The following is a 13,726-nucleotide window of genomic DNA, read 5'->3' on the forward strand; positions in this document are numbered from 1 at the left end:
GGGAAAGCAGGTATCAGCCTGGTTTATGGCTGTCACTGCCTCTGAGAAATTCCCTGAACATTGGCTGTCCCCCACCCACACTGGGCCTCTCACCAGAAATGTCCTGGAGCATTTTGCAAGCATTGCAAACAGTCATACGTGTCTTGCTTCAGCAAGGAGACATAGATTCTTGGAATCCTCAGATGACTTGAAATCAATTAGAAATGATAAAATCCAAAGTTGGAAATTAATTACTGCTTCTCTAGGACATACAATTTTATGGAAAAATATTTTTGGTTTAATTTTAAAGATCTGTATTTGTTGATATTAATTATACTATATTAATTATTTATAACAAAATTAATACTGATAGTGAGTGTCTCCAAAAGGAAAACTTCCAAGGCAGGTACACTCATTATCCCCCTTTTATGGATGAGGACATGGGGCCTCACACGCCCATTGTCTCATATCCAGGGTTGGGTTGTTTTCCAGGTAGTAGATTGCAGAACACACACTTGATAACATTATGCTGTTGTATGTCCTTAACCCCTGCTGTTTTCATAAAATCACATTGTGTAACTCAGGGCAGGGGGTGGGTATTCGAAAAGATGTAAAAATGTTTTCCAACTTGTCCCTGTTAATGCTCTTTTAAGCATTAACTCTTAACTCAGCAAAAACACAGAGATGTTATCAGCATGTGTCTGCTGAATTCTCTCTGATGAATTAGGTCAGAGCCCTGGGAGAGCTTAAAAGTACTAGAATCAAGGGTAGCTCATATTCTTCCAGTTGTCTCTTTAAAACACTAGCTACTCCAAGTGCACTTAAGTGATGTTTTACAGTATGTTCTAGATGCCAAGGTACATGGGTACTAGTACTGATATTCAGATGTAGGAACCACTGTGGGTCTTGTGGGTTGGGCATTTCCATGAAAGAGAGCTCTTTCTTTCTCAAAGCAGCCAGTTTTAGAGTTGGGTAGCTCCAAATGTAAGAGAAGCCCTTTTTCCCTGTGACTCCCACCAACTAGTCCTAGTTAAAAACAACTCTACCTGGTATGAAATAGCTTCCCACAGATCTGGAACTATGGCCTTCTCTTCTTTAATCTAAACAACTGTTGCATCAACTTTTCTCACAGATGTGTTTTTCTGAACTCTCACTTCCATGGTAGCTTTCTGAATGGATTCCAGTTTCTTGGTGATTCTCCCAAACAGTGGTTCCCCCAAAGGATTACAGTTCCACCAGCAACCAAAAAGGACCATGGGAAATGGAGGGTGCCCTTCTGAGATGCACCAAGAATGCTAGTGAAGCCTGAGATTGGGTTAATATTTTGGCAAGCCCAATCACACTGTTGGCTTGGGTGAAACTTGTGGTCAACTAAATACTGAGCTAGTTTTCAAATGAATAGCTTTCAAGCCAAGCACCCCCAATCCCATGCTTGTGCAATTAATATTTTTGATCCTCAATGCCACACTTCACTTTAATCCCTGTCAGGTCATGTCGCTTTGGCCCGGTGTTCTGGCATGCTGACATTTTATAGTCAGGGAATTGTGGCACTGAAAGGTTTATTTGTACAGTTGCCAGCTGCAGTCATCTCCCTTTCTGTCAGGAAATCTCCTCTTCCAAGACTCCCCCAACTGCTGGCCAGTTAATTTTCTTTAGCATGATCTAGCTCTGGATCTAAGTCTTTCAGAATTGTTCTCCCTGAGGTTAGAGACAACAATGGTTGCCTTCTGCAAGTTCCTCCTCTCTCTGCATCTCTGTTCTGCCTGTTTTCTCATTCCCTTGAGTCTCTAGAGTGGGGATGATTTTACCGGTCATTTTGACTGCTCACTTTATCTTATTCCTTTCAGCTCTTTCTTTACCCTCTTATGTTTGTTCTTGGTGATTTCCTGGATTTTGACCCATAGCTTCTCAAATTTTCTGTGCACCCTTCTTTTAGATTCCCAGTTCCTTGATCTTTCCTCTCAATTTCTGCTGCTTGAAGTCTTCTGAACAAAACCTTACAGTTCTGTGTCATTCATTATAAATTCACTTTCTCTGACCTCAACTAAGGCATTGCTATACAGCATTGATAAAGATCGAGCCAAAGGGAGCCTGAGTTTCTCATTTGGAAATCAGGGTGTAGCTCAGTGGTAGAGCACTTGCCTAGCATGTGCAAAACCCTGGGTTCAATGCCCAAGATGTCAAGGGTGGGTGAGGAAAGAAAGAAATCAAGACTATTTTGAGTGTAGGTCAATCAGTTTTGAATCCACCTAATGGCTCTGCCTTTGGCCTTCTCCACAGGGGGATTATAGGAGAGATTATCAAATGCTTTACAAGAATGAAGGAATACTTCCATATCCACAAGACCCTGGCTTACCAATCTGGAATCCTATCTTCAAAAGAAAAATGAACTTGGTTGACTTTGACTTATTCTTGGTAACTCCATATTAGTTGTTAGTGATTGCTGCCTAAAAGCTCTCTGATCATCTCTTGTCTTAGATTTCTCCAAGAATTAATGACAAAGCTTACCAGTATGTGTTTTTCTGAATCCTCCATATTCATTGTCTGGGAAACTTGCTATTTGAACATCTTTAGTCTCCTAATATTTCCTCCATTCTTTTCCCATGTGGAATGTCATTTGTGACCTTGTCCATGAGCTCCCTAGATTCACCTGGGAAAGAGTTTTAAACTCATTCAAAGTAGTCAGATACTCTCCTCACTAGCTTATATTGTGATTTTCTTTTTTTACTTATTTCTTCTATCCCTTTGACCAGTAATTTCTACAGGTGAATGTCTCTTGGATCATTCCTAGTTCCCCTTCTCTTCTACTAAATGTTTGTTGTTGTTATTTTAAAGCAAATTATATATTTGAGGTGCTGAATTGTCACACCAAGATTCTACTTACCAATAAATTTATATATCTTCTTGCATTAAATTTTTAGGGTTATTATCTTATGTTACATACTTTATGATGTTGGTATGCTGATAATCTGAATCTGTGAGCATTATCTCCAGCAGTTTTCCTGATTGCTTTTACGTATCTCTTCCCTCAGCTGCACAGAACACTGCACAGAGCTCCCTATCAGGACTCTTACACATTTAACATCCTAGAGGCTGGCTTAAAGGGCCATTCAGACCAGGGCAACATAGGATGCTAGACTGAGAAATAGTGTATTGGTATTTCATCCAGGAAGATCACATCTAAATCATATAAGATTCTTCTTGTCAAGTGCTACAGTTTATCTTAATACAGTCTAGTCCAAGGGCTTCAACATTTATATACACCAACCAATGATGATCTTTCTTCTCTAGAACAGAGTAAAGAAGGGCCAAAGGTTAAGTCCCAGGGGTCAGACCTTCAGGGAATTCTACCTCTCACATTGTACAGATGGGAAGATTGAAGGCCAGAGAGGGGCAAGGACTTGGCCAAAGGCACACAGTTATTTTGTTTTGTTTTACACATGCAGACACCTCTAGTTTTCTTTCATGGGAATTTAGGTTTGAGATAGTTCTTACAACTATCAAGTTAATAGAGCTTGGGTTGGAACCCAGTCCTCCTCCTTCACAAGTCAGTTCTCTGTCTTCATCATATCATAGCCTCTTTGCTGCCATATTGAATTTTCAGCTGTTCAAACACATGAAAGCATTGTGTGTGTTGGGATCCCTAGATTTTAGGAAAAGAGATGTTGAAATGGAATGGCATCTTTTCCTATAAGTTTTAATTAAATCCATAATAGCTGTCAGAGTGTTTTTAAGAAATGAGAAGATATACATGGCTTTTATGGAAGCACTGTTCTAAAATATGTCATGTTGATGTTTTTAGGGAGTTCCCAAATCTTCCTTCCTGACTGAGGAGAAGAGGGCCAGGCTGAAGACCAATCCCGTGAAGGTGCATTTTGCTGAGGAAGTGCTTGTCAGTGGACACAGCCAGGTGCGTCACTAGTCAGGGGATTGCATCTACTCCTGATGATGAAGCCAGACAATCCCAGCCACTTGGCAGGGTGAGGCAGGAAGATCACAGGTTCAAGGTCAGCCTGGGCAATTTTGCCATACCTTGTCTCAAATGAAAAGAAAAAGGCGGCTGGGGATGGTATAGTGTGCCTCCCTGAGTTCATTTCCTAGTAACACACACAGAAACTACTTTTGATGAAACTGATGAGCACTTTCTAGCATAGACTCCCTGAAACCCTGGAATCCCATAGCACAGAGAGGACACAGAGCAGCACTTTTGCTAGAGGCTTCGTGCACCCTCAGTCAGATACCTGCAGGCCCTGAAAAAGGGATGCCGGTGAGAGTTCTGGGCTATGAGTGGGACTAGGAAAGAAGTCCTGGGTGTAGCTCCATGTTATCCTGAGGCTTCTTTCTTCTGCTCATGTAATTTCAATAAATTCCAATAGTTAATTTCTTATTATGAACCTTCAAATTAATTATCCCCTCTAGAGTGATTTATTGATAGCAGTTATGTAAATGGTGGGGATTGCTTTTTTTTAAGAGTCCATTATCTATTAAGCCTGTATTAAGTGACCTAAACTGTTTATGTACATAATCCTAAATCATTACAATACTCTAGAAGCTAGGTATTTTAATAAAAGAGTAAGCAGAGGCTTCAAGAGATTAAGAGAATTAACTACTAAAATTGCATAGTAAGAAAAGACAGGAACTTTGGTCTATGTGACTTCATTTCTTCTGTTTTTCATTTTGACATACTATCTAGTCCTCATTGAAACATAAAGACCCAGGGTTGGAGATTCAGAAGACCTATTTGTTTTTTTAGTGTGTGTGGTACTGGGGATTAAACCAGGGCCTTATGCATATGAGGCCAACATTCTACCAACTGAGCTATATCTGCAACCAGAAGACCCATTTAGGAAGTGAAAATGTTGGCTAAAGTTTGATGTTTTTAATGTGGATTATTGGATAAAGGCTCATTTATTCATAATTTACATAATAATCTATAACTATTGCCATTCTGAATATAGCAGCCAATATTAGATTTCTTTGGGGGGGGCAGGTATCAGAGATTGAACCTGGGATGTTTAACCACTAAGCCATCTCCCTAGTTCTTTCAAAATATTTTATTTAGAGTCAGGGTCTTTCTAAGTTGCATAGGGCCTTGCTAAGTTGCTGAGGCTGACTTTGAACTTGCAATCCTCCTGCCTCAGCCTCCTGAGCCACTGGGATTACAGATGCATGCTATCATGCCCAGGCAAATATTAGATTTTGAAACTTTGAAGTAAAAATTTATTCTTATCTGGTCTTCTTGCTACAGAAACCAGCAAATTGTGGGGCAGGAGTACTAGGTGGGAGGGATTCCTGGCCCTTTTAACAAAGGATCCAGGTGACCTGCTCCACATCTACAAAGCCTTTATTCTCTCTCTGTCCAGCCATTTAAAAGACCTGAGAGAAGGGTCTTTTAGACCTCTCATTAGACCTGAGAGAAAGGTGAATTTTTTCTGGAAGGAGCCAGAGGGTAGCCAAATAAATAATCAGAAAAGACCTATGATGTTCTTGGTCAACAATATTTGAGTCTTTGGGTGTCCATATTTATGAAAGTAGATTGAGTCTCTTTAGAAGATTAAGTTTAGGTTTGACATGTGATTCAAGAGCAGTGCACAGAAATGAGCAGTGGAAGTAACAGGACGGGTAGAGAATAGGCTCACCTCAAGTGTGGACCAGATTGCCAAGACAATAATTTGTTAAAAGGGCTATGACGGCCCGCCCCCCCCCCATCATCGGCATTCACTGAGAAGACAGATAAGGACAAGGTCTGAGGCCTGAACTTACTGTCATCCTGGCTCAAGAGTTTAGGTGGGGATGGGGAGCTTAGAGGAGCAGGGCTCTAGATGATGTCTCTGGGAAGACTTGCAGGTTTGGGCACCAAGGAGAGTCTTGGGGAGTATGCATCAGCTACAAGAGGCAGATACTGTGAAACAGTGAGGCCTCATGGGGCGACCTGTCTATTCATCCTTTCAAATACTTAAAAAGATGATAAAACTGATTGTTTAACTTTTCCCTTTGAAAAAATGATAAGGCAGCTTCAGGGTCACCCAGTCACTCTAGAAGAAATTTAAGTAGTAAACTAGCATCTGGCATGTGTTTAACTTTGCTCACAGTTAAAGAAATGCCAAGGAAGATATAAAGTGACACTTGGTGCTTGATGTCACTAAAATGGAAACCTTGATGCTGAGAAAATAAAACTGGGGCTTTATAAATTGGCTCCAACATTTTTGGGAGGAAAAAAGCACAAATTAATGACTGCTGTAAAAAGTAGCCCAGTTTCCTATTAATTTAGAATGTAAAATAATTTAAATGCAAAAATCTATTTAAAAATATATTTAAAGATATTTATAGTATTGATATTTTAAATAACTAAGAAATAGAAAAAATGCTAACTCTTCAGGGAAGAGGAATGATTACATCAATTCTGATATTTCAATTTGATAGAATATTAGAAAGCTATTAAAAGTGTAAATATTAAGCCCACTAAAAATTATATACAAAGTATGTGTCAAGTAAAACAAATGAACATAGAATTAGATATATGCTGTTATTGAATCTCTCTAAAAGCATCTTACAAATACAAGTGAAAATTAGAGAATGTAGAAAAAACTAGATGATGATAAATATGTGATATGGTGGATGTTTTTGTAAACCTGATAAGTCTGAATAATGAAGTACCAAGGAAAAAGTTTCCCCCATGGGAAATCCAAAAATTAGGATTTCTAAGCACCCAAAGCCAGAAAAGTGAGATGACAGCAGAGTGAGCAATTGGAAACCCTTTGTCCTCATCAAGTGTGAAGTGACACTGGACTATGACCATATTTCTTTTTTGTCTCTACAAAACACTGTGGTTTAAAAAAAAAATGGTATAGAGAATAGTAGGATTGTGAGTCTTGCTTAGAAGATACAAGCACTCTTATATTTAGAAGACTCAAGATTCTCTTCAGAAAAGGCCGCAGGAATTTTGAAAAAAGTAAAGGTGATAAACTTCTTTACCCAGGTGAGCTTTATACCTAAACCCTTTGTAGAGAAGGGCAATTCTATTCAAATCCTGGGCTCTATAATCTTACAGTGGTTCTAGAGGCCAGCCCTAAGACCCCTTTTCACTTGTAGTTGAACACTCAGAAATCACTTTTTATGAGAACTGGTCCCAGGGGAATTCTCCAAAACACTGTTCTGCCCCACCCCAGGAATCCTGACTGGCATGGGGTCATCAAACCAAGACCAGCCCTGTGTCTTCTTTCCAAAAGTCCTGCCAGAGTGGCATAGTCCCTCAAAGATCTCACAAATCTGGGGTGATTAGCTGGGGTGGGTGGACGTGGAGGGCATCCCTCTGTCCTTTGGCAGTGGTTCATTATGGGGAATATAGCAGTAAAATGACAGGAATCTCAGGCTAAGGAAGCTGTTCACCCCCCCATTCCATGCCAGACCCTCAGTGCAGGGTTCAAGAATCTCAGAAAAGCCCAATATGCAGAGCATGTGTGCTGGTGGTCTCATTTGCCAAATTTGTCCCATAAAGGTGGCAACCAGCAGAGAAATGTCAGCTGTTGGTCATGAGACACTGCAGAGGGCTGTGCAAGGGTCACTGTTTTCCACTGTCCATCAGATCTAACAGTTCCCATGGGTGTCCATTGGCAAAGCATAACTGACCTTTGGTGAAATTCCCTAATGCCAAGAAGCAACCCCTGACATGGTGAGGTTAGAGAAGATCCTACTCTCCAAACCAGGCAGCCAAGAATTTGACACACCCAGGGGCAGGAACATTGTGTCAGAGACACAATCCTATTCTTATGTTTTCCAGGGAAATTCTCTACTGTGTATGCCCAATGTGCTCAAGCTGTACTTGGAGAATGGACAGACCAAAGCTTTCAAGTTTGAGGCAAACACAACTGTGAAGGTAATAAGAGTAAACTTGAACCTCTTTCTTGGGAGAATTGGCTGGCTCTGAGGACCTGTAGCATCTTGCTCTGCATCTGCCTTGGTGTTCTCACAGTCACTGTGGTCCGAGCACTTGTGATCAGCCAGGCACTGTGTTATATCATTTAGTTACACAACCTCAGCAAGTATACATATCACCTCTTACAAGGGAGGAAATTGGGACTCAGAGGTGAAGTGACTTGCCCAAGGTCCTCTAACACTCCTAGGCCTTCACTGGTAATCAGGTTCTCTGCCTCTTGTCTCCAATTACTATTCAAATACAAGAGCAGCTAAAAACTCAGGCAAAATATAAGAACAGGCCCAGGCCCCTGCATACTGTGTTTTGCCTTGAAGTCAGTTCAACTTATATTTAAAAAGCACCCACTTGAGATGCTCTGGTAAAGGGCGGCTGGCATCTGTCTACAGGAGCCTGAAGTCTAGTTGAGGGAGAGTGAACAGTCTAGATTTCCTCCAGGTATCCAGGAAAAGATGAAATAAGGGCTATAAAGAGAGGGAAAAGGCAGAGTACCGTCTCTTCCATGCTGCCAGGATGCTGACCAAGGCTGGGGAAGAAGCTGCGCCTGAACTGAGCAGTGAAGGGCAACTAAGATTTCAACAAGTACAGGCAGGGACAGGCAGTTGTGGGGTGAAGCACATATCAGTCTGAGGGAGTCACGTGAACAAATGCAGAGAGCAGGAAAACAGGCCTTGCCCAGGCAATAGTGAACCATGCAGCAGGACACAGGCTGTTTGCTAAGGGGTCACTGGGGAGTGGGCATGGAGGGCCTCACGTGGCCAGGCAGCAGAGTTTGGATTTTATCCAGAGACGATGAAAGATGACACTAATATGAACAAAGAAGGAAGTGGTGTTAGGGTGAAGCTGTAGTGAAGAAGCAAACAGAGTTTTTCTATCATTAAAATCCATGAAAGAGTAAACATGGAGACCAGCAGGTTCAGGTGAGCTGATGCAGCTATAGATAACTGGCAGTAGCCAAAATATACACTCTCACATGTGTGCGTGCGTGCACACACTCACACACACACACACACACACATACACACAGAGTAGACACATACCTGAAATGGTGCCATTCAGGCTCAGGGGAGAGAGAACTTCCAGATGGGTAGCAATGAAAGGCTTCCAGAGAACAGTGGCCTCTGTGGCAGAAATGGAAAGGTAGATGGGCTTTTTACAGGAAAGGACTAGGAATGGGGTGGAGATAGCCTACCATACAGAATAAGGAGAGAATATTAAAAGCCACAAGAGAAAGGAATCAGATTACATATAGGGGGAAAACAGATTATGTGCAGATCAGAAAGTGAGTTGTCATTTTAGATCTAATTCAAGTATTCATGGAAACCTTAGACAAATGTTTTGAAAATGCCTGTGAACTGGATTTAATTTTCCAAGTAGACAAGGTTCACAATATTCTTGCAGAAATGGTGATGGAAGGAATGGTATTGGAGACCAACATGGATGAGATTGTTACACAAATTGATGTACAAAATAAGCTGGAGAAACCTGAGGCTGGCTTAGTGGGAGCTCCAGCCTATGTGTTATCAGCTGTAAATAATATGAATCTTCCTGAGATCCTAAGAAATATTAACATTGGTGACATCAGTATAAAAGTGCCAAACCTGCCCTCTTTTAAATAAAATATTAAAAAGGCCACTCCCAGGTAAAATCCAGGGGAAAAGTCATATAAGTTTACCATGCAATTATTTACCAAAAATAGAGGAGGAGAGTCTTAACTTTTGCTCCTGGATTTAAGTCAAGGTTCTGTATAGAAATCGTGTAAAATCAATATGGAAGTTCAATGTTGCTTTTCTTGCTCAGTGGTTTAAAAGAAATTGAGTAATTCCAGTGTGGTTTTTTTTCCTTTTTAAAATTGCATTCTATGCCTACCTAAAACATATATCTGTGTATTGGCTATTACAGTATTTCAAAAAAGTAAAATATTTCTTTAGTTATGTACAACCTAAAATGTTGGTGTTTTGTATGGATCACCAGAGCAGCATTCCTTAATTCTTTCTGCTATTTATCACAATTGTTATTTAAAGAACCAAGTGTGTATTGCATGAAAACATTATGACCTTTTCCTCTTAGTTTAAATAAATTCCAAAGTAACTGGGAAAAAAAACATAGCTGTTTTAAAAATAATAATAATATTAAATAACAATAAAGGAAATAAACACGGCCCTGGAACTGAGAATAACAGGGACATTTACATTTAGATACAGAGACCAGAGAGGGCCTCTCTGAAGAGGTGACATTTGAGCTGAAACTTGAAGGGAGAGAAGCAGCCTCTGAGGAGTAATGGGAAAAGTGTGCAATGAGAGTGAACAATGTGTGGCATTCACGATGACAGAAGGAAAGCCACCATGGCAAATGAGGGGAGTGTGGTCTAGCAACTATAAAGACCTCAGCACAGCCATAATTATCATTCCATCCTGCCAGCCACTCTAAGAGGGTAGGCATCATTATCCTCCATTTCACAGAGGAAGAAACTGAGGTTGGAAATGTCAGGACAATTTCCCATAGTCATGTGTCAGGTGGGTGGTGGGAATCTGCCTGGAAAGCAGTTGACTACACAGACTGGAAGCTCCAGAGAGAGAGTGAAGCACAGACACTGAGGAGAGAGACGCCTCCACTGGGTGGCTTCAGCTTTGCAAGTCATGCAAGAGCAAGTGGCCATGTCAGGGTACTGGAGTATGGGGCTGAGGAGAGCAGGGTGCAGGGCCACAAGGACCTGACATGCAGGAACTGGAGCCCTGCTGACCTGGCAGTGGGCCCCTCAGAACAGGCTTTTCCTTCCTTGGTTGCATCAAGGAACAATGAGGCTAGGGAAGTCCTCCCTGCTCTTCAGTTGACCCTGTGACTCTCTGTGCCTGCTAGGACATCATCCTCACTGTGAAGGAGAAGCTTTCCATCCGAAGTATTGAGTACTTTGCCCTGGCCCTGGAAGAACAGTACAACGTCTCACGTCTACACTTGCTGCATGAGGAGGAGCTCATCCAGCAGGTAGGGAGGACAGACTTGCTGCTGGGAGGTCTGGGCTGGCTGCACACCTCAGTCCAGAGAAAGACTCAGCTCTTCTTCAGGCTTGATATACTTTCTCCTGCCCCAAGAAGCTCAGAGCTCCTTTGGCCTGAGATAATAGGATGGGAATCAGGCCTGATTTTCATCTGCTCCTCTGAGGTAGGCAGAGCACAGATTTAAGGTCCCCATTTTACCAATACTGATATAAAGGCTTAGAGAGGTAAATTGATTACCCCTCACTCAAGGTAACACAGCTGAGAGAGCCCCAATCTTTTGCTTCCAGGCTCTTATGATCTTCCCCTATACCTGCTGCATTGAGCTATTAGGGAGCATCGGTTCCTGTGTCCAAGCCTCTTTTTGTGGAACTTACCCAACAAATATAGAGACTTGTTCTCAGGATAGAGCAAACACAGCTGGTCCCTGGGTACCACTCAGTTGTTCAGCCAACCAGTAATTTGTTGTACCCACTTTCTAAAGCCAAACAACAAATCTTTGGTCAGTTCAACATATCCTTGCTGAGTGTGTAAGGTGGGAAAGAGTTAAACAATTAGAAATGAGGAGGGGGCCTTTTAAGCAGGGGGGACAGCAAGAGTAAGGTCTAGGCTCAAAGGAGTCACTCTGGGTATTCCTCATTGCAGGTGAGTTCTGGCCCCATCCCTCTCCCATTAGAAAGTTTGCTGCTTGCAACGTCTTTTTCAAATTACTTATATTGCATTTGCAGTGAAAAAGAAAACCAAATTAAATCTCTAAGATAGTTTAAATGGAAAAATAAGGTGCAGAATGGTGTTTAGACTGTTTATTATTTACGGAAAAGAATTTACCTGTGTCAGTGGGCACATATACATAGACTACCTCTGGAGGCATTTAAGGAATTTGAAAGGGATTTCCTCTGGAAAGGGGATCTGGGAGATGGGTCATTGGGACACATCACTCTTTTGAATCTTCTATTTTTTCTACTCATGGGAAAAGGAGTCAAATCAGGAATGAAGGTCTATGACTGTGTCTTGGGTAGCATTAAAATAGAAACTGAGCTCCATCTTTCATTGTTTTTTTTTTTCCTTTTTGAAGTTGTTTTATGGAATAGCTATAAGGGTAGCTAGATTAACAGTATCTTCTTTACCCTTGACAGGTGGTAGAAAGGGAGGAGTTACATGACTCCCGCTGCCTCTTCAGGGTATGTTTTGTCCCAAAGGACCCCCTGGACCTCTTGAAAGAAGACCCCGTGGCCTTTGAGTACCTCTATCTGCAGGTGACTGGGTCTGTGCTTCCTGAAGTAATGGTGGTTGTCCTCAAAGATGGCACATTGGGTTATTCTGAACATGAGCTCCAGGCAATTAAGCAACTCTTTAGTAGGGATTCCTTTTTCCTGAAGGAGGAGGGGCCTGATTATCCCTCAGAATTCCCTTTTCTGTTATTGAGTTGCTGTAATAGGAGATTTGCAGAATAATAATGAAATTTAGGCTTAGTCCTGAATGTGGATGATACATTTTCTAAATCCATTTAAAGATTGTTATCATTTCAGTTTTTATTGCTAAATGGGGCTTTAGTGCTTCAAAGCCTCATTTTAGAGACAATAAAACTGAGTCTTGGGAAGGACATGTGGTTTTGGGTGCAGGAGTTGGGGGGGTGTGGACCGACTTAGTGGCAGAGCCAAAACTTGGTTCCTTGACTCCTAGCCTGGTCCTCCCCTCTGCTGCCCCTGAGGTGACATTTATTACACCATTCTCATTTGGATGGAAAGAACCTTTTGAGGCATCAGCATTCTACAGAACAAATGGATACAAATGGATCGACTTGCCCGAAGTTTTACAGAAACAGTGGCAGAAAAAACAGCAGGAATAATATTGTCAGTGTGCTCTATTTATATGTCTGGAACCTGCTTCTATATACTGTATCTTTTTTAATATTTATTTTTAGTTGTAGTTGGACACAATACCTTTTATTTATTTTTATGTGGTGCTGAGGATCGAACCCAGGGCCTCCCACCTGCTAGGTGAGCACTCCACCGCTGGGCCACAACCCCAGCCCTATACTTTACCTTTTTTAAAGAAACCATGTAAGGTAGATCTGACTGACTGCATTTAGTAGTAGAAAACACCAATGCTCAGAGAGTCTTAGTAACTTAACTGAGGTCACACAGCCAAGAACTGTCAGAATCACATCTCAAAACTCAGCTCCTACTCCTGGGGCCTTTCACCAGAAAGAACTAGGAGACACAATATTCCTGTTCTTGTTTTCCAACTACTCTATCTAATCTCTTCTAGAGCTGCAGTGATGTGCTCCAGGAACGTTTTGCTGTAGAAATGAAATGCAGCTCTGCACTCCGACTCGCAGCCCTGCACATCCAGGAGCGGATCTATGCATGTGCCCAGCCACAGAAGATCTCTTTGAAGTACATTGAGTGAGTGACAGGGGACAGCTGCTATGCTGCATTTGTGACTCTGCAGGTGGCCAGACTCCATGGGTAGCTGATATTCACCCACCTGCCTATCTGTCCTTGTCTTTTCATCCATCCTCTGCACCCTTTTCTTGCCCAGCTGTCAGAACCCACCTGTTCCCTCTGGGGCAGAAGACAACTCCAAAGGGAATGACAAAGAATTCCCTTGTAAATTTCCAGTTTCTGGAAAGAGGTTCTGGTCAATCAGTGAACAACTTCAGTAAAGCTCTTCCAAAGGCAGAAATGCCCCAGAAATTAATTTTTATGGGGTGTAAACCAAATCCTATTGTATTGTACCCCCCTTGGGGCATTTTCAAGTCCTAGGATCTAGTAACTCCTGATTCTGAGCTTAGAATCGCTCTGAATAGAATCAA

At 41.7% G+C, this 13,726-nt stretch overlaps 1 protein-coding gene across 8 annotated transcripts in view; it reads left to right on the forward strand.

The window, feature by feature from the left end:
* The window catches only part of Frmpd1 (FERM and PDZ domain containing 1), an 87,287-nt gene that overhangs the window by 60,680 nt on the left and 12,881 nt on the right, over nucleotides 1-13,726 (forward strand). For 5 of the 8 annotated variants that reach the window (XM_078047835.1, XM_040286059.2, XM_021726996.3 and 2 more), the window contains 6 exons: nucleotides 2,260-2,394; nucleotides 3,782-3,889; nucleotides 7,760-7,855; nucleotides 10,772-10,897; nucleotides 12,045-12,164; nucleotides 13,180-13,316. In XM_078047835.1, coding sequence (XP_077903961.1) covers nucleotides 2,260-2,394; nucleotides 3,782-3,889; nucleotides 7,760-7,855; nucleotides 10,772-10,897; nucleotides 12,045-12,164; nucleotides 13,180-13,316 — 722 coding nt within the window. The other 3 variants (XM_040286064.2, XM_005326298.5, XM_078047838.1) reach the window with 2 other exon arrangements.

Source organism: Ictidomys tridecemlineatus, chromosome 4 (assembly GCF_052094955.1).
Source record: "Ictidomys tridecemlineatus isolate mIctTri1 chromosome 4, mIctTri1.hap1, whole genome shotgun sequence".
Lineage (NCBI taxonomy): Eukaryota > Metazoa > Chordata > Mammalia > Rodentia > Sciuridae > Ictidomys > Ictidomys tridecemlineatus.